The 22,071-nt window shown below is 43.6% G+C and overlaps 1 protein-coding gene across 5 annotated transcripts in view; it reads right to left on the bottom strand.

Moving 5' to 3' along the window:
- Window positions 1–19,272, bottom strand: part of Mitf (melanocyte inducing transcription factor) — a 210,034-nt gene extending 190,762 nt beyond the window's left edge. The window contains exons 1-2 of one of the 5 annotated variants that reach the window (XM_060383841.1): window positions 18,867–18,937; window positions 352–419 (exon numbers count right to left, since the gene is read on the bottom strand). Coding sequence is in view for 4 of the 5 variants with exons in the window: in XM_060383839.1 (XP_060239822.1) it covers window positions 18,867–18,970 (104 nt within the window). In the remaining variant the exon portion in view is untranslated. Of the gene's footprint in view, window positions 1–351; window positions 420–18,866 lie in introns of all 5 variants that reach the window. The other 4 variants (XM_060383839.1, XM_060383837.1, XM_060383838.1 and 1 more) reach the window with 4 other exon arrangements.
- Window positions 19,273–22,071: the final 2,799 nt, after the last annotated feature.

The raw sequence follows: 22,071 nt of genomic DNA, 5'->3' as shown, positions 1-22,071 counted from the left end.
GGAAATACTTGCCTCAGATCTCCTTTGAAAACATCAAGTGCTGAACTACGTTAACACCAGCCATAGATACTGCCTAGACATGAAAACAATCGCCTTGTTTGCAAACTTTCTAGGAAGGCAAAGGTACATAGCTCTGAGGTTTGACAAAACAACTAAAGATCTCTGGCAAAGAAAAAGAGAGTATCCCACAATCTCATTTAAACCTTCAGCCCAATGAACAAAACAGCCCGCCATCCAAAAAAAAAAAAGAAAGAAAGAAAAAAAAGCGATAGCCAAAACACTCTTCTACACAATCTTTTCAGAAGGCCAGTGGCTGTGACACACTCCCCAGAAAGGACCAAAGCAATGTACCTCAGCCATCTTCAGATGCCCAGAGACACGGAGAGACAAGTAGTCAACCTTCTGCCATGGAGAGATGTCTGTGGAGATAAACCAGGGCAACAGGAACATAGTTTCATAGTGAGTAATGCTGCCCAAAACTCGTCATAAAACCAACTTGATAGGTGCAGGCGTTTTCATTCACTCGCGAAAGCTCTGGCTCTCCACAGTGCTGTCGAGAACTGATGGCTCTCCAATACTGACTGATCATTATTACAAGGCTAAGGGCCTTTAATGAGGCTTAAGACACAGCCCAGGAGTCCCTTATTGATAATGTCTCCCAGAAGGCTTTAACATTTCCTGTGGGAGTTAAAGATATGTGACAGATAAGGACTCTCTGGAGACTTGAACAGTTGGTGCTTTTCTTCACATGTGACAATGAAGTCCTTTTGAATTGTCCATCCCTCATCTCCCCCTCTATACAGAGTGAGAAGGCTTGTGCGTCTGTGCTATGGATCCCAACTTGCTTGGGGAACCCACTAAGTACATGGCTCACCATTAAAGCCATCAACCGGGAGGTTTACAGCTTCTTCCTCTCTGTTAGATCATTACAACCTTTTATTGAAAATATTTAACTCAATGCTTTGCAATGACTAATGCTCTTAACACCCACATGTCAAGGCAGAAGTTATGCTCATTACACAACATTACGATGTTTCAAGAACTCTGGCATGTCAAAGATAAACAGTCCGAAAAGGAACAGACTGGCTACAACTTTATGAAGGCACACAAGAAAAGCAATTAACAAGTTTGGTGGGGGTGGGGAGGTAAGAGAAATTAATGAAAAACATGGAGATGTTAGGGTTATGTGTTTGATGGCTGTTTGAAGCCATCAGGAAGCAAGACTCAAAAGAAAAGCTTTAAAAAGGAATGGGGGGGAGGGGACCTACAACTTACCCACAATGCCCTTGAGAGTGACTAAGGGGCCCACATGCTATCTTCTGCTACCTTTCTGGGAGCCATCACACCCTATCTCCCCTTCCTTCCTCAGAAGTAGCTTGGAGAACAAAGGACTTTTTATCCAGGCATGCTGTGAGCACCTTTAATACATAGATCTATTTATCTTGGAGTCAGATGTTCAGCCACACCCTGAGTCCTTGGTCTTTACTTCATCAGAAACCTAGTCCTCTTTCCATTCCAAAAACAATGAGTTGTCACCCTTGATCACACCTGCCACTCCCTCTGAGCCACAACATAGCCAGCACCTACTGCAGCATGATGTAGAAAGAGGTGAACGCTCAAATTGGACAGTCCTGGGTTTAAATCTTTATTTGCGTGGCCTAACATAGCCAAGGATTCAAAGAAGACAGGCAAGCCTCCGTTTCTCCATCTATAAAATGGGAGCCTGCCAACCTCATGGAAGAATTATATTATACAAAATATTTTAAATACCTTACACCATGGTGGATACTAGATGGCTTGGTGGGTTTAAAATTCACTTAAGTACAAATGATTCATTCCTGATAGTTCAATTTCTAACACAGAATGGTGTAGTAAAAAAAATAACAGAGGTGATCTTCCTCACCCCAGGACTAGAAACACACACACACACACACACACACACACACACACACTCTCACACACACACACTTTGAATAGTACTATTATACCCAAACACACAAGAAAAGACAAGACTCCAACCACAATAAGAGTTTTAAGAATTCAAGATGCAGCTGCTATTGCTATTACTGGTGTTTATTATTATTTGTGTTTTCTTGTTGTTAGTAAATCCTGTGTCTGAAACCAGTTCTTCTCTGCTTTTAGGAGAATCCTAAGCACTACTGTAAGTACTCAGCTACCATTTACAACAATGACTGCTGGTAACTCTAATAGGCTTTAGGAATTCAAAATCACCACCTGTAAGCTCCAGGCCCCGAGCAAGGTGGGCCTGGGTACTTCAAATCTATCTACACCAGCATTTCGAACAAACCATCTGCTTTCTCCTGGACTCTTCTGTAAGGACCTCATAATTGGCCCATCTTTTTTTCCCCAGGACTTGACTCTCATATCCAATCTTCCTAAATAGAGAACAACAGAAACTATACCGAAGTCAAAAGCTCCATACCCGACCAGTGAATCCCAGAAAATATTAACATTCTGGCCGTGATGGGTCATGTTTAGAGCAAACAGGCCAAATGGAAGACTGAGTTCCTTAGTCTGAGCTGTAGGAATACGGCTGCCAGAAGAGCATTTTTAGCAGAGTCAATCTTCATGATTCATGGATCTCTGTATTCAAGTCCAGTTGGTGATTAACATCCATAATCACAAATATCAACATTCGTGGCTTTCTTGTAGTTAATTGTAGACACGCGTAGAATAGGAAGAAATCCAAGTAGCCCAACGGACACATTCTCCACTGAGGTCAAATGAGGTTAGAACCTGCCTCCCTGTTTCCACGTTCATAGCCCGCTGCAGACAAGTGCCCTTTCACAGTCTGTCAGTGTGTTTTTATGTTCTGTGATGGCGACCCCAATACTTGGGCAGCATCAGGCACAGTGCCGAGGCTGAGCCACTGCCTTTCTCATGCTGTTGCATGCCAAGGACGCTGCCAGGTGGGGAGATAACACAGGTTATTACTCAGACATGAGATCTAGTATTATTGGTCGGTTCAATGTTAGTAAGTCGATACTATCCATAAAATACAGTACCTATAAAGAGAAACACATATAAGACAGAGCTATGCATTGACTGGTTCATAAAAAAATGCGGGACCACGTGCTCTCAGGAAACTACCTCATTGTTGCCAATGATTTGATATTCACAAATTTGATGTTTTTAGTGCTGGTTGTAGTTTGTTGCCCATCTTAGCACCAACAGCAACAGCAATTCTCTGCCTCCTCATTTACTGTATGGAGTACTGTACATGTCATTCCATCATTCCAGTCCCAAGAAGGAAATTCTGTTATTAGTCTTATTATACAGGAGAGAAAACTCAGGTTCAAAAAAAAATTTACAAGGGAAAATAATAATAATATACTATCATATATAACAATATATATATATACATATATATATTATAATAATGAGGATAAAGCCTGAAACCATTTCTCTCATTTCCCAGCCCTCTGAACATCAGGGAAAAACAAACAAATAAAAAAGCTTTATCTAATTCCTGTTCAGGGTTTTCTTATAGTTTTAGTTTTGAAACAGATTCCTGTGTATCCCAGGATATCCTGAGGATGGCCTTGACCTTTGGCTCCTCCAGCCCCCACCTCTGAAGATTTGGGACTGAAGATGTATGCCACACAGCTGTTTTCAACTGGTGCTGGGGCTAGAACCCAGTGTTGTGTATGACATATGCTAAGCAAGCACGCTAGCAACTAGGCTATATTCCCAACACATTTTGGTTATTCTTTATTCAAAAAAGATTTGGTAGCCACTCAGTGTCCTGAGTGCTTGGCATGCCCAACAAACTAACAAATTCTCTGTTCTCCGGTAGACCCACAGACAATAAAATGTTACCGCTGGCCTATTTATAAACACAAGGAGCTTGGCTATTTTTTTAAATAAGGCTTTCAAATACAATGGTAGCTGAAGGATGCCCTCTGTAATGGCCATTTAAAGTACTTTTATTTCTAGAGTAGCTGGAGTAACCACCACTCAGGCTCATTTATTCCAGAAAGACCTCCTCTGACTCTTGATCGAGTCACTCACTACTCTGCAAGCCACCCATCCACTGGCCAAGTGCAACAGTGTTCACTACGGTCTAACTCTCTTGCTCATCGTTTCCTTACTCCACAGTGGGTTCAGTAAGTGTGAGATATACCCTCACCGGAAAGCAAAATAAATACATCAAGGATGCTACAAATAAATTCCAAGCCAAGATTCAGAAAACTCGGAGCAGGAGGCAGATCTCTTAACATCCACCCAGCTAGATGCCAAAGAAAGAGAGAAATCTCTACTCTGACAACTGTCCCATCACTGCTGCCTGGCTCTTCCCCTCAAGCTGTGTCCCTAACTCTCCATGGAGTCATCTATTCCTCTCACTGAAGTTCTAGGTTCAGAAACCAATCAGGCATGATAGGTCTAAACAGCACTCCTCCGGCTCCATCCTCACCTGTGCCAAGGATTTTTCCAAACACATGGCTGTGACCCCAGAGAACCTGGCTCTGTGCATCTTTGCTTCAACACATGGAAAGAAGAAAGTTTTCACATTGCTTATTTCCTTATAATATACAGGACAGAAACTGTTTCCCTAAAAAACACGAGTTGTAATGCCACAGCAAGGCTTCAGCCACCCTGAGAAAATACTGTATTTTTAAGGATGCAAAGTGGGATTCTAGTAGAAACTCTGTGTGTGTGTGTGATATAATTATAAAATTATGTTATATATTACACACACACACACCATTAACTGGTTCGTAAATCTGTTCCCATTCCCACTTACACAACATCAGATAGTTGAGGGAAGAGACGTGAAAGACTCTACAATTCAGGACTAAGATAGACTCAAATTTCTGCTACATATACCCATACTAACCTAAGACCACCCATACAGTCAGGGTTTAAGCCATAGGAAATCCAGTTGTGACTTAAGTGCTTAGTAGTGTCAGAGCAATGGGAAAATCAACAGCTCCTGTGGATAAACACTACTATGATTTTTCCATCTCTTTCATTTTCATGTAAGACCCTCAGTTTTCACTGCAGAGACATCAGCAGAAGCCCAGAACATCCAGATGCTGTAGGGAGCAAGGATGGCCAATATCATAACAGCAGCCACCACATCTGGCAATGATGCAGTCTTTCGTTGTGTTTCAGCTTGATTCGGTTTGGTTTTCTGAAATGGGGTCTTGATATGTTGCCCAAGTGGCCTAGCACTGAAGATTTCCCTGCCTCAATTTCCAGAGTTCTGGGATCAGAGGCATCACTCTACCTAAATCTGTTATAACCTCTCTCTAGACCTCACCTCACTCTTTCACAAAATCAAAGAGCCAAGCACTCTGGAACCCAGGAACGTGGCTGACCACTAACTGATGAAGGACTTTACATATGCCTAGGACATAATGAAACTGTTCCCCTAACAAAGATAGTTACTACTCAAGTTAACTGTTTTCTATTTTCTAAAGACTAGGTTAACTACCATGTTCAGGAGGGGAAAATTGTGATGGTCAAGAAGTGCAATCATACTGGTGTAGGAAAACATTTAAAATTCAGTTTCTGATCTCCTAAGATACACAGGAAGATAAAGATGATCCTGAAGTTTGGGCATATGAGGTCTTCTGACTGATAATGGATACACTGAAGGAGGATGGTGTTGAGCCAGATGTGGTGGTGCATACTTTTAATCCCAGCACTCTGGGAGGCAGAGGCAGGTGCCTCTCTGTGAGTTCAAGGCCAGCCTGGTCTACAAATTGAGACCAAGAAACCATGATGTTAATATGTGAGACCAGAAAGCAGGAAGTCATCATGGACAAGACTTGATAGGACAGTTAGCAATCACAGGAGCCTGTGCAGACACAGCAATAGCACTGAGCTGCCATGATATTGCACAACTCCAATTAGTGGCTCTTCTTATGTGTTCTCCACCCAGCCATGCTCTGTAATTATGATGAAAGGAAACATGTTGATAAAGACAGACACTGTGCTGGCAACCAAGGGTAACACCTTGTATGTAAATAGCTCGTGCCAGCCTTAAATACCTCCCTCTGAGGCATCCCACCGTTCTCCACTATTTGACCTGAATCAACTCTCAAAGATCCCAAAGCTGATTATACAACTTGGTGATTATTTAGGGCCTTCAGTACGGACTTATTTCTCTTCTCGACTGGCCTTGACTATTCCCTCCTTACTAAAATTCATTTCAAGTTAAAAACTTAATCAATAACATGTATGAGAGTAATCAGGAGGGAATAACTGCCAAGATTTGGGTAGACCACCACACACAGAGATTTCTTCACATCTCTGTATGTGTATGTGGGAAAGCCCAAGTGTGTACAGATACGTTTGTGGGGAGTGCTATGTATGCACACTTGTACAAGTGCATATGTAGGGCAGAGGTCAATATCAAGGGTGTTTCCTCAGGTGCTATCCACTTATTCTCTGTGTGGAGGGTGGAAAGGTTTGAGGGGTCGGAGGGCTAGTAGTCCTCTAGCAAGCAAATGCCTGGATCCACTTACTTCCATCTCCTAAGCCCTCGTCACAAACACATGCCACCCTCCCTTCTCACATGGGCTCTGGGAACCAAAGTCAGGTCCTCACGCTCCCACAGCAAGCATTTACTGCCTAAGCTATGTCTCCAACCACTACAGATCTGCACTGATTCACACTATTCCCCCATAATTTCACAGTGTGTTGCTACCCATCCATCAGCAACTTTGGCCCTACACTGACACTGGGGTCCCCACAGATAACAAGCTTAGGGTACTCAGCTAAAGGGTAGCAAAAAATAAAAATAAAAATAAAAGTAAAAATAAAAATAAAAAAAAAAAACACAACAGTGGAGTCTAAGTTCAATTCTACCGTCTCCTAAATTTAGACTTCCTGAACTGGTGGTGAAAACTCTTAACTAGTTTATGGTCAGAACAGATGAGGGTTCTTTCTCTGGAGAAGTTCATTGGGGAACAACAGCAAAAACACATAATTCAAAACATTTGAGTCTAAGTGGACTAAAGACAGAGGCAGGTTGCATTTCTGGTAAACCCAGAGACTGGAACTTTCTTATGAACTTAATTTGTCTGACCCAACACTGGCCCTGTCCTTCCTTCTCACAGCCCCACACCCACCCACCCCCCCAATCAGAGGAATGAACAGTGTGGTGAGGTTTAGAACAAAGAGAAAGAGGCTGCTATGTCAGGGCTGCCTTGTGTGTGATGGAACAAACACTGATGGGGCCCGGTCATTCCACCCCTCTGTTTTGGAAGCTCCCACACTCTACAAACTGTCTGGAATTCATTAGAGATGGGAAAACAGGCCGACAGTCGTATTTCAAGTTTTATTCAGCAGAAGTGGAAAACAATTCGGTCATGTGGACGTGCCCCAAACCACCATCACCCTCTTTCTCAACCCAATCTCTCAGTCAAGTGACTGCAGTCTGCTTCCAGTTCCACCCTCACAGAGTTGGGAAGAAACTACCCCTATTTTGAGATTTGAGCCAGTCCTTAGGGGGGTAAAGATAGGTGAACTTCAAGTCACTCAAGAAACCACTCTTGAATGAACCTGTCATCCATAACCCTGGATTTTTGTGTCATTTAACCAAAAGTTTTCTTTTCTAATTAAACATAATTAATTTGAATATTCTGTCACCTGATAGGGGCCATTATACATATTTATAATCAACATCTTCACAAGTTTTCTATTTCAAGTTCATTGAGCAAAATCACCCTCTACCTACCACCTCTTCATGGCAATGGTTTTCAAAGTGTGACACACCCTCTCAGCCCCTTACCAGAGCAACAGTTACGAGCTTGTTAGAAAATGGGACTTCTCAGACCCTGTGCTGGGCTACTAGCTGAGAAAGGGAGGTGGATCATTCCAGGAGCCCTCTAGGGGGTGGTATACCTGAGTGAAAACCACTGTTCAAATATATTTCCACACATTCCATACCTCAGTGTTATATTATTCTTGGATTACTGTTTTAGAATAAAAAATTCTGTAACACAGCATGCCTTCAGTAAAAGTCCTGGAGTGTTGCTTGTACTGTAAGGTCAGAGGTAAGCAATGATCACTGATAAAAACTACCTGTTGGTTGGTTGATTGGTTGGTTGGTTGGTTTGTTTGTGGAATGAGGTTAATTCTCTCTACGAACTTTTTATCAGAGCTACAAGAGAGATATGGCAGTACCCAAGAAAATCTTGGGATCCACTTAGGGTTCACTGGCCAGCACAACCCTGAAACCCTTGGGATAAGGACATGAGACCAGGCATCTATCATGAAACTTAACTACAAGAGCTCAACATATGAAGGGACTGCACTTGGGAAAGAGATTATTCATGAGTAAAATGAAACTGTCCAGCAGGAGGAATATAAGAAAAGGGATGCTGGCTGCCAGTGAGAACTAACTGGAATGATGTCAGATGTGTAGAATCAAGAGAGAGAAAGAGGGGGGAGAAGGGATACTCTCCAAAGGCAATGCGGTACCATAGAGCATTACTGCCCCCACAAAAACTCAACTAATTGTCTTTGTCACTCAGCATCCGTTAAATTGTACATTTCAGTGGCTTTGCTCTGATGACCAAGCAAAGCCAATCAGCCCTCCCAATTCACTTCTAACTCAACAGATGTAAGCTTCCTCTTGTAATCTGCATCACTGGAACTGCATTCCAAGCTCCCATCATTCACCATTTGCTCACCCAGCATTTATCTAGATAAAATATTATTAGTGGAGTGACAGAGGGAAATTACCATGCTATGATGAATGATGCAAGGTGTGGTTCCAAAAAGTCTACAGTCTGATTGTCTGGGACACGCCAGCCAGTGGCCAACCTCTCAAATTACCCTCCACGTGCGTTTCCTCACAGCAAATGGGCAGAACTGCATTTGACATGTCACAAGGAATTGCACCAGCTGCTCATATTTGCTGGCTTTGCTTCACCTAGGTTATATTGTGAATGCATACTTTCAAAACTAAATAGACTTTTCAAGAATGCACTGCAGAAGTCACCCTATTGCTTTGCAAGTGAAGGACCCTAAAGGGTCATACAATCGTATGACCAAACTATCTCAGTCATTCTCAGCCAAAAGCATTATGAGTTAGTTGGCGGCAAAGGGTTCTACTGACCAATGTACAAAATTTGTACTGGGCCACTCTGCAGGCTCAGAAATACAACAGAGGGAAGCTGATACTGGAGAAGCTCACGTCACTTCTGCTGAAAACTGAAAGATAAAACGTACCCAGTCCTTTCCATGGAAAGGTGGCTAAGACTTGACCATGGAGATAGCCTTGTGTGGCTTCACCAACTTAACTGTAGAGTGCTATCTCTGCTACTTTCAGAGAGACCTCAGTCCTACCAAAAGAACGATGGGGGCTACATGTCAGCTAGGTTCTCTGGAAGACTTTACCTGAATGGTCCTGGTGCCTGAGTTAAACAAGAAAGTCATGTTTGTGATTCCCATGTGAAAAGGGACTGAAGTAAGCATGGCTCCCTTGTCTGACTGTCATTTTGTAAGTCACTACACTAAATAAATCTTTTCTGCCTCACATCTTCTTTTGGACAAGCCAAACTTTCCCCAATGAAAGTATATGGTCTGCAGATATAAGCTGTGCATTTTTCCAGTAGGGCGGAAACCACTTTTCCAATGATGTCCTTGATCAGATGAAAAGTGAGGGGATGTGTGTGAATGATTCAGCAAGTGACTCACTTTGGGGAAGGGGCAGGGTAGGGAAGGCGAAGCCCACACAGCCCTCCCTGAGATTACTCAATGAGCCACAGCTTCTCATAGAGTAACTGCAGTCTGTCTACCAATGCCTCCCTGTAGACCAGAACTCGCTGCTTATAACTGAAAATAGCGGCTTTCTCACTATACAGGACATTTAGAAAGTTACCATTCCATGAGTATGTGATTGAAAGGACACAGCTATGGAAATCCACAAGATTTTTGGAGAAATGATTTTCAAAGAGGTTGGGTTAAAAACTACAGTCTGTGAATGTTGGAGCAGTGGCGAGAGCTGGGAGGAGCTTGGGAAATTAGCTTCTTTTTACTTCCACACCAGCACTAAAGGCTTCAGGTCAGGAGGCATAGTCCAGGGCTGAGCCTCACGTTGAGAATCAAGAGGATGGGCATGGTTTGTGAAATTTGCTGTTGAAGCCTCATATACTCAGACTTTACGCCCCCAAAAGTAACCCCAGGTCCAGCCAAAAGCCCATTCCTAGGCCAGGCAGAGTCAAATGAGACTTTACTGCAGACACAGGGGGGACAACAGCATAGAACCAGACAATTCTGAAGGAAATAAAAAAAACAGTAAGAAGTAAGACCCATCTCTGCTCTTAGTCCAGGGTTAATTTTACACAGAGAAGCATGAAACTTGACTCATCTGTTACTAAGGAAAAACTCAAAAGAAGCTATAAATACACACAACAAAGATTAATGTCTAGTCTTTCTCCACTTTTCACATCTTACCTTCAATCAGTCCTAAGTAGGCATTCAGAGAGAATTCTACTCACCGCCAACCTGATGTCAGCTGCTTCTTATACTTTATACGTTTTATGAATTGTAGAAATTTTGCAAGGTAGTTATTTTACTCAAGAGAGAACTGAATTTTAGGGACATCGGGTAACTTGTTTAAAGTCTTTGAGTTAGTGAGTGATGGCACCAAGATGTGTGCCTTTACGTCAGGGGTTCTTATTATATCAGGTCTTGCTTCAAAAGCACTTCCTTCACCATGCCCTCCCTGGCCTTCTGACATCACACAGTCTGCTTCTTTCTCAGTCACACTCCACCAATAATGCTCTGTTCAACTTTCACTACAGTTACCAAAAATTGCCTTGTTCATTTCTTTGGTTCATTATTAACTTAGAGGTAGGTCCCAACCTCAAAGATGGAAGCCCAGTGCTAGTAAAAACCCTGGCTATCTAATTTACATTTCTTTCCCTGCAGCCAGCAAGAACCCAGACATAGTGGAAATGCTTAATAAATAACTGTTGTAAGGAGGGAAAGGAATGGGGGAGGGGGGCAAGAAGAAAAACAAAATACATCCAGGATCTTCTGACCTCACAGCTATGTTTCTTATGCTTAAGGTGAATGGGTAACTGAGGGGGCCGGGACTGGGGGCCCTCATGAAATTGAGGAATGACATTCAGCTCTAGCTCTCTTTTCTCACCAATTACCCTTTTCCTCCTCCCCCACAACTCTGCTGTTCAGTTCACTCTGACTCGATTTCCAGCTCTAATAGGAAACCACCAATAAGGCCACATCTGTTGTGCCTGTGTGTCTGGACCACAGCACCTAGCACTTGAGAAGTACCCAGCACAGCATCTAAGTACTTCAGAAGTACCCAGCAGGCACGGTGAAAGGAAAGAGGCTCATCACTGGAAATCTCAGGACAAGGGTCTCCTGTGAACACCTCAAGGGAGTACACCTTCATCCTCCACAGCATGCTTGACCCAACACAGGAGAGAACAATGGAGCAAAGGAACAATGAACTCCAGCCTAGGAAGCAAGCTGGAGAAATGGCTTTACCCATAAGAAGCCAAAGCTGGCCTTGGGAAACGCTGGTACCAAAAGCGGGGCGGGGGGAATTCCAGAGGAGAAGCCAGCCCAACTGTATCAGCAGAGGTGCAGACTATGTCTTAGCGTAACTTTGTTCCTCCAATCACACAGTATTCAGACATAGAAAACCCTCTAAGTAAACTGCAAACCCACTGTTCTAATACCAAAAGCTTGTGATTACCAGTTATTGTCTCTGACCTGCCTTCTTGATCATTTCCTCCAAATCACCCGCCCTTAGAGAGTGGTTAAACATATTTTCATGATTTACTTCAGTTGGACAAACCTAACAGTACAGCACATTTTATACTTAGTACTCACACAAGCACACACACAAAAACAAATGAAACTCTCTCTTGTTGTCCTTGAAAGATGACCAAAAAAAGAATAGTAACCAAGGATTTTTTTTCCTGTTATTTATCCTAATACTGCCAGTTCTGAAACAAAGCAGTTGGAGAGAGATATTTAGTAACTTTGATTTGTCCCAAGATGCATTTTTTTACACTGAGGTCCTGTTCCTGACAGTGAGTACATGTGACCTGTGCTAAAAAAAGGATATTTTCCACTTCTTGCACAACTGGAGCAGATCTAAACATCAGCTTGTGCAAACTGCACTGCAGAACTCAAAGGGAATTAAACGTACACACACTTAAAGAAACTCTATAAATAGCAGCACTCGGGAAGAGGAAATCTCCAATAACAGGCAAAACCAGCACTTAGGATCCCACTTTAATCAAGTGTTCTGTCTAATCATATCACAAAGCTCATCTGCATAATGAGACTGGAACATCTGCCAGGTTGAAGCACCTCAGTCTTGTCTGTTTTGCTCCTTCCTCTATAAGAGCTGAGTTACTGTTAAGAGGGGCAGACAAGGCCACAGGGCAACTCTACCAGAACAGGAAGAGCTGCTACCATTTACCAAAAGCCCCATGGGCTACCCTAAGCTTGTACATATCCTTTTGCCTCTGTTTTGAAACATATACCAAGCTGAAGAAGATAAGGGCTATTGGTCCCATCTTACAGGTGGAAAATTAATTGTTGAGATTCCATGGCATTGGGTATCTTGAAGCCAAATAAATGCACTAGCTAAGTGGCCAAGCCACGATCACAACAGTAACATGGCTCCCTGAAGCCTGCCTACCTGCACCCAGCCTCTGCCAGCACTGAGGAGCAAGCCCTCCGTGCCATCGCATGCCTTCTTGGCTGTCTGAGTATTTCTTTTCTTTGAAGGTCAAATTCATACTCCCTCATTCACTCACAGAACCACTTTCCCAAGCCACACCAATTCTAGTCCCACTAATAAATCCCCCCTGCCGATGCCCGCAGCAGGCCACGCTCTGCCTTGTGTGTTCCCTGGATGAGACATGTTCTCTAACCCTCGCCCCACTGGCAATTTTGGCTACGGCTCTGGGACCTGCACAATCATGCACATGGCCTTGTACAGGACAGTACACACTAGCTGACAAGAGCGTGGGTATTCAACTAGATCACCTCTGTTTAAATCGGGGCCCTATCTGTAATTGGTATGCCTCAGTTTCCCTCTGTAAAAAAAAAAAAAAGGACAATAAAACTACAGATGCCTGTGGCTGAAATGAGTCACCATGTTATGTTCAGAAGAGTTCCTGGCATACAGTCAGGACGACGTCATAATTAGAACCACCACTGTTCTTAGTTCTTAGCACTGCTGGGTTTTGTGAAGATTAAGTGTGTCTTGTCTTTTGGTTGTGAGCCTTAGCCTTCAACAACTGAGCCATCTCATAAGCCTGAGGGAAAGTATATCTTATTCATACAAACATTCTAAGCAGGGATTGGCACATGGCACCCACTGAATGCCTGTCAACCATCATTACTGGTATTAACTGGGGAGTACTCAAACTTGAAAAATACATGCTGATTTTTGTATTTTTATGTGTGTGCTGATGCCACCCATGGCCAGTTTTTAACCCACATAAATAAACTATTATCAGATGGACAGAATGTAAAAACAAATCACTGAACGCTTTGTTAGGAGGAAAACAAAATGGCATTGGTAAGATTGAGGAAATGTTATTACAGAACAGCACTTGCCTTAGAGAAGGAAGCCACAATCTACTAAATAAAAACGCCTTCCAGAATGTCAGCACTCACTAAGAAAAAAGAAGCAAGAGTCACATCTACTCACATTTGCTGAGTGATGACTGTGTGCCAGCGCCATCCCCAAAGGTAATGTCACTGCTAATTTTCTTACAGTCCCTGGGAAGGAGGCTCCCATTTGCTTGATGAGGAAACTAAGTTAGAGAACACCAGGCCTGCCCAAGGTCACCCAGCTAGTTAGGGGAAAAAATACAGTGACAGAGTCTTTATTATAATGGTCCCCTGAAGATCTGACCGATCAAAAAGAAGAAAGAGAAGGAGGAAGAGAAGGGGGAGAAGGAGGAGAAGGAGGAGAATAAAAAGAAGAGGAGGAGGAAGAAGAAGAAGAAGAAAAGTCCAGAAACAAACAAAGTAGAGGTAGGGAAAAGAGGGGGAGAAAGGGGAGAGGGAGATACTGAGATTGACTTGACAGTTTTGTTTTGCCAAGCATGGATTATTATTTTACCAAATAAAAGGGTCTTTTTAGTATGAAAACTGAAGGGGAAATATCAGCAAAAGGCAGTGGGCTTGTGATGTGTGTGGGACAGAAGAGTCTACTTATCTCTTTCACCACAAGCTTCTTTGAATCCACACTTGGCATCACTGTAGCATCCCATCTTGCTATGATTAACACTCCCTTACATTCCCATTTCTAATCTACAGGAAATGTAATACTGTCTGAAACAGCACTAAAACTGGTTCTGGGAGGAAACCAGAACCCAGTGAAGCCAGGTCCCAAGCCCGCCCAAGAAAAGCGCATCAGCAACTACAAAGCCATGGGCTTCTGCAGAGCAAACCCATCAGGACCACAGACCATGCCACTGTGTTCTGCAAGGCTGATTTTCAGACCAAAAAGCCTACACTTTGCCCCCTTGTCCCCAGGAGCTCGAGGACAGTTCTACATTTCCCTGGTGTGGTGTGCCAGTATGTAAATCTGTGATTGTTTCTTCTGCGACCCTCTGTGGAGAATTCATTCCCAGGAAAACACCATTCATCACGGGAATCTTTTCTCCTACTGAGTCTCTTCCTACAACACTTCACCAGTCAGTATAACCAAAATAGGGTTCACAAAATCGAAGTTCAACAACATATTTGAAATATTTGAATATCTGGGCTGAGTCCCAGTGAAGTATATGGAAATTCTTCCTTAAAGATCGCCTGCTCGGGATTTATTCCAAAAGGAACACAATAGTGAATACAAGAACAAAAACTAACCATGATACCTTTATGACATGCTAAAGGAGAAAGCCACATGTGTTCAACAAATATGTACTGCCAGACACTATTCTGTACATTAGACAGCCCTTTACAGTAAAGAATCATCTATCTCAAAACGTCAAAAGCACTGAAACTGTGTTCTAGGTTCTAGGGACTCCCCAGTGAACAAGCCACAGAGCAACAACTTTACCACCTAGAGCCCTGAGGTCTCTATATATGTATATATGTATAGGACATATATATATGGATATATATGTATGGATATATATACATACATATATATACATATATATGTCTGTGTGTATGTATGGATATAGATATATATAATACATGGGTATATATTATATAGAGATATATACAATATATAGATATAATATATTATTATATATTATGTTATATATCTATATAATATATTATAGATAAGATTGATATTATATATCTATATAATATATACCTACGAATTATATATCTATATATGTATATATTATATAATATATCTGTATGTTTTAATATATTCTATATAGATATATTATAGATAATATATAATATAGATACATATATAAACAATATATATACAATAGATATTGTAAGTTATAACATTAACACGATGAAAGAAACACAGCTGGATAAGGAAGACTGAGAGTTTGAAGGGAGAGTAATTATAAGTACCATGGTCACAGAAGGCCTCACTATCCGTGTGATGAGAAGCAAGGAAACATGAGAAGGACACTGAAAGGAAGGTTAGGAGTTGGTAGTGAGAACTGTCTATCTGGGCAAAGAGTGGTCCAAGCAGAGGCAAGTGCAAACGTCCAGAGGAAGAAGAGCCTGGGCTCCTCCTAGGCTAGCCTGACTTCACAGGCTGCCTTATGCCATGAGAAGGAGTGAGAAAAAAGCCCATGGAGGGCTTTGACCAAGAGAATAACATGGTCTGACCAGAATTTTAGCACAAGGCCCAGATGGTTCTTTGCTGGAAAAGCTATCCTGTGTCCTGCAGAGAAGCTAGCACATCCCTGGAATGTGCCTGATGAAGGTTAATCACAACTCCTTTCTACAATGAGGATTAAGGGTCTCCAGAGGGATTTGTTCTCTGACTGAAAAGCACATGCTTTTTTTTTTTAATTTTGGGTTTGTGTGTATGTATGTGTATACATGTTCACATATAGGCACAGGCACACTGTGTACACAGGTGTGTGTCTGTGTATGTATGGACATGCATGTCAAGACTAGAAGTCAACTACAGGTATCTCCCTCGGTCACTCTTCATTTTGTTCTTTGAGAGCCTCTCACTTTCATCCATGACCTCTCAATTCAGATGGGCTGACTTGCTAGCAAGCTCATCTCCTCTTCCCCAGCGCTGGGAATGCAACATCCAAGCACCATGCCTGGCTTTTTCATGTGGGTTCTTGGAAAAGAGCTCAGGCCTCCATACTTGTGTGGCAAGCACATCACTGACTGAATCATGGTCTCAGCTCTAAAAAAAAAAAAAAAAAAATCAGTGTAACAACGATACCATGGCTGCTAAATAAAAAAGTACTAGAAGTGGCCAAGACTGAGAGAGTGAAGAGACTGCTGTAACAGCCCAAGCAAGGACTGACACTGACTTGGTCAAAATCACAGCAGAGAAACAGGCAATAAATGAGTGACTCCTGGAACACGAGAAGCAGTGGTTCTCAACCTTCCTGATGCTATGACCCTTTCATGCAGTTCTTCATGTTGTGGTGAGCCCCCAACCACTAAATTATCTTGCTACTTCATAACTGTAAATTTGCTTGTTATGAATCATAATATAAACATCTGATATGCAGGATATCTGATATGTGACCCCCGGGAAAGGGTCATTCAACCACCCCCAAAGGGGTCATGGCCCACAGGTTGAGAACCACTGGTTTATACACCATAACAACCTTGTTACAAGAGTCTGAATTTTTTAATTACAATTTTTTTTCACAACCAAGCAATGAGAAGGTCCTGAACCACAGGTGGTCTACTTAAAGTCTCATGACAGATGTCAATGATAACATCATTAGGACAACTATCAAAACATTTATAAGGGACTGTCACCCACTCCAGACACTTATTTACAGATTTTTATTTAGCTGGTTTATCAAAGAGCACATACCTACTCCATCCTATCTGGCCCTGCTTCTAGCACCAACATGCAAAGATGCTTATGCCCACATACCCACATTTCTCCTTCCCTGTGCTAGCTAGCTAGCTACAGAGGACATGTGCTCTTACATGTCATTCTTGCTGGCTGTGGAAAAAGAACAGAACCAAAATCTTCCACATGAGTGTCAGGGCACCCAATGGTTTTCCCCACAGGTATTTTCCTCACTTCCCAAAACGCACTTAATGTATCAGCCACCATCAAAATGTTCCAAACAGTCCAGTTAATTCATTTCTTTCAGGAGCGCACGCACGCACGCACACACACACACACACACTCACCCTCATTCTGGCCATGTAAGCATTTGCTTATAGAAGCAAAAGCAGGGACGGCTCAGTAAAACACTGGTCCCTTCAGCCACACGCAGATAAAGCCCTAATGAGTATAAGCAACAATACGCCTTACACAGTATCACTCAGAGCACCAAACACACACAATCGATGCTCACGTACAAAATAGCCATTATGAAAAGAAGCCACCATTGAAAGGCCGAGTCTACGCATCTCAATGCCTAACACATTTCCTTCCACTCTGCCACAAGCATGTGCAAAAAGCCTGCTTTAGCAAAGGGGAGCCAGGGCCTCTGCTCCAACCAGTTTGTTCCCATAACTGGAGTCAAGGTCCTGCCCCAGTCCTGAAGGAAACTAACCTGGCTCCACTTTCCAGCAGAGTCAAGACCCGGCCTCCTTCTCTCCAACACCAGCGATTCCATCCCTCACTTCTGCCTCCCTGATCCTTCACTCCCCTGAAATAAAGGCCCTCTGCCCCTCACTCATCTAGGCCCAAGTGACAACTGAGGGACAAGGTGATGGTGCTTCAAGGGTTAGCCTTACTTTATTTCACAACTGAAAGGAGTAGAAAGAAAGCTGTTTTTTTTTCCTGTCACAGATTCCATTAACTACCCCCCACCCCATAAGCATTACAAATAAGTGCTACGGAGTCCGGAGTGACCAAAGAGAATGAAAAAGAAAAATAAGCGATTCTGCGATACAAGCAGCAATGGAGGGTAGCGCGAGGTATAAGGATACTGCAAATGTACTGAGAGTTCAGAGGCACCAGACCAGGGGACAGCTTCACTCCAGTTCCTAAGTTTTGAAGCGCCTGGGAATTAAATGGGTGTAGTTGAAAAATAAAAAATAAAACGTTCCACCACCACAGACTTCTGAGATAGCTCTTTCCTTCCTTATTCCTTCCTTCCTTCTTTCTTTTGCATTTACACGGAACTCTATGCCCAAGAGTTGGCCCAGCTTGGAGAGACACGCCCACCAGTCCCGTCAGGGACTCAGGTGCTGCCCTGTGGCAGGTGGCAGGTGAAGCCCGGTAAACTTCACCTAAAGGCCACCTGGAGCAATCTGTCCCAGAGGGGCTGGACTACAAGGAGAGACTCCAGACCAGTTCATTGCTTCCCCGGAGCATCAGACCTCCGTCTACCCCAAGCTCTCCCTCCCCGAGCCCTCAGCCTGCTATGATCTTCAGAAAAACTCCTCCCGGTATCACCAGGTCACCGTCCCTGTCCGGTGCTCCTCCTACCCCACCTCGCGCCGGGTACTGTCCCAGCCCCCATCCACCTCAGCAGCTGGCATCTGCAACCGAGGGTCCCCGCGCTTCAGTGAGCCATCCCAAGACACTTGTGGTGTCCTCCAAACGCCGCTGTCAGACACCCTAGGATGCGAGCAAGCCATCCGTGAGCAGGACCCAAAATGCCAGGGGCCAGGTCGCCCTGTACCCTAAGGCAAGGGCACGGGGTCCTTGTCCCAGAGCTATCGAGACTGGCAGTTCTTGTCCCAGGATAGCTGGCGCTGGGCCCCTGGGCCTCCCGCCGCGCCTCCCTCCAGCTGTCACCACTCACCTGCTCTTCAGAGGTTGACTTTTGAGTTCGTAATAGGTTTTGGGTTCTTCGTGAAACTCCTCCCCGACTTCGAAATCCGCCACGATCCCTGATTCGGACTGCATGGCTCCCGCTTGCCCGCCTTCCACTGCTTGGAACTTGGAGCAGGACCCGGGAACCTGACGAAGATGGGGGGCCTTGAGTTCTCCAAGCCGCGCGCCCCGCGCAGTGCCCGGCTCAGCCCGCTAGCCGGCCGCCCGCCCTGGCGCGGTGAGTTTACACTCACACCAGGGCGGGAGGGGCCGGACCCGGTGCCGCCTGGGATTTGTGGTTCCTCCTGGGCCGAGCATACCAGCTCTCCAGGAGATCAGCTTCCGCAAAGACTACAACTCCCAGAAGGCTAAGCGACGGAGCGGCAACGTGGTGGACACCGATAGTGCAAGTCCTGTTTGGATTCCTTGTCAATGTCAGCAGCTCCTCTCGTGTGTCTCTCCCGTTTGCTTCAAGGGTACAGCCCTGGCTGTTTAATATTAATAAGAACGGACTCAGCCTGGGCTTCTGCTGTCCCTCCTGGCTCAGACATCTGCGATGACACGCCGAGTGTTCATTTAAAAAATAAAACACTAAAGGTTTCGCTACTAGAAAGTTTCAGCCAGAGTTAAAGCCCATTTTAAAATAAAAGGGCTTTCTATTCGCCCCCAAGCTCTTCCGGGCTGCAGCGACACATCATCCTGTCCTCTATTTTAACAGGGAACAGATTGAAACTTCACTTTTGTAATGAAAATGTTATTGGAGAAGTTGTTCTTGCGCGTTCCTTTTCTGGAACTCAGTCTGGGCTCTCACAATACTCTTCAGCTGAAAGGCTCTTTTCCTTTTATCCAATTAGTCACCTCTAATCTAATGCAGCACTTGAAGGGTTCAGTTAATTTTAAAGGGCACCAAGTTACCAAACAACATCGCCACCATCTGCTTTCAATTTCTCAGTTGGCTGGGAGTTCAAATGAGATTGTCCTACCATTGCAAGCTGGTGCAGCTTCAAGGAACTTGGCTAGGTAATGAACTAAATGACTGCGCTTTAGCTCGTTTGTACTTCCAAACCTGTCTTCTGATTAGGTCCAGTCTGACTCTTCATTTTATAGAAAACAACAAAAGTGCTTTGAGACATCAGTGGTAAGGGTGGCATTTTAAAGTAATGGAAATCCCTAGTTCTTCTAAGAAACCCTGTGCAATCTTAGGCATGTCTGTTTGATTCCTAGAAGCCTTAATTTCCTCATCTACAAAAGAAGAGATTAGGAAACCTGTCTGAGATGGTGTTGCAAGGTCAAAAGTGAGAAAAATTGACTTGCAATCTGTATGAACTGCTGGGCAGGCAAGATGGTTCAGCGGGTTAATGAGCTTGTCCAAAACCATGACAACCTGCAATTGATACCCAGGACCCACATGTTGGAAGTAGGGAACTATTAACTGCTGAAAGCTGTCTACTAACAGCCTGGTGCAGGTGCCCACACACATGCACACGCTAAGGCATACACACATACATACATACATACATATGTATGATTATTCATTTTGCCTTTCTTTTGCCCCTCTTGAAGACATTCCTTGCAAACCAGCATCTCTTCTGTGTATTTTCACTTTCCTAAGCAATAAATCAAATGCTTATTCTAAGAAGGCTACAATGATGGTTGGGCACCTCCTTGGCGTTACCTTCTCCTATATGTTGCCTCGTGATGAATCTGTTTTGAAATTTTATATCAGAAAGATCACCAGTAGGAGTGTGTAACTGAGAACTGAGGATTTGGAGAACGTGTACACTGCCCTGAGGTAGCAGCTACCAAAATTTTGTGACCAAATATCGTTCCCAAAGTACTTCTTCTGGTCCTTCACTATAGCAATGGCATGACAGAATATCTGAAATCAGCCTTAAAGGCTTCGAGATGTTCTTTGACAACTACTAGAAACTAGATTCAGAGGTGATGTAATGGAAGATGGAAAGTAAACCAAAAAGGGAGCACAGATTTAGACTCCTAATCGCATCCAGGTCCTCCATTATCAGAGCTGGAATGTGGGAGGACGAACTGATGGGCGTGGAGCAATTCCAGGTATTTGATGAGGTGGTGAACCACAGATGCTAAACACTGTGCACAGCAGCAAACTTCCTGGCCAATCGGCCCCCCCTGTTGAGAAACACTGAGCCTCTTAATTGTCTGAATCTCTTGTCCCACCAGGAGTTTTTTAACCTGAAGAAAGGTATGTACCCCCTTTTTAGGGTACACAAATAGAAGCACACTGTGCCTGATTGTGGTCCATTAGCCCTTGAAAGGCTGTCACAGACTTGTATAAGAACTGAGCTTTAAAACTATAATGAGGCCCGGAATATACTATAGCTGATAGAGCCTTTGTCTATGGTGTATGACATACGGCATATCCTTCATTCAGTCTCCAGCACTCCCTAAACCAGTGCAGTGACACACACCTATAATCCCAGCACTTGGTGGATTCAGATTTTGCAAGATCGTCCTTGGCTACATTGGGAATCTAAAGCCAGCCTGGGTTAGGGAGACAAGATCACTCTCACATACACACGCACACATACACACACACACACAGAGAGACCTGTAATGGCAGAAACCTGAGACAGTGAGTGATATGCCAGATCTAAAGAATTATCCTTAAAATGAAAGAAGTGTGAAAATTCGTGACTTCATTGAAGCACAATTTCCAGAGAGATCTCTGGGGTGTGGGCCCGAGCTGGAGTTGCCTTTAAGGATGCCATTTGCCCCTCATACATCCTTTCATTGTGTTCTTTCTGCTCTCTGTTCAGAAAACCTTCCCAGGATTACTTACCTGTTACTGTGCTGGTGTGTATGTGACTTTGTCCTGACCATTGTAGAATCTTTTAAAATGATTTCTGATTTACTGGTAATTTCATATGTATATATAATGTATTATTTTAGCATCAACCCCATTTCCCTCTGTATAATTCTGGCCATCCTGGAACTCACTCTGTAGACCAGGCTAGCCTCAAATTCATAGAGATCTGCCCACCTCTCCCTGGGCTTAAAGGTATGCTTGTGCACTGTGGCTGCCACAGACACCGCCACCACCCAGCCAGAATTTAATCTCATTCTGCCTTCAGAAAAATAGGTTCATGGACACAGGGGTGAAAGGAGGGTACCCATTTGCCTAGAAGAAGCCCACATAATGAACGCTATTAAATAACAAA

The sequence above is a fragment of the Meriones unguiculatus genome, chromosome 5, assembly GCF_030254825.1.
Source record: "Meriones unguiculatus strain TT.TT164.6M chromosome 5, Bangor_MerUng_6.1, whole genome shotgun sequence".
Lineage (NCBI taxonomy): Eukaryota > Metazoa > Chordata > Mammalia > Rodentia > Muridae > Meriones > Meriones unguiculatus.
This window is presented reverse-complemented; position numbering and strand designations above follow the sequence as displayed.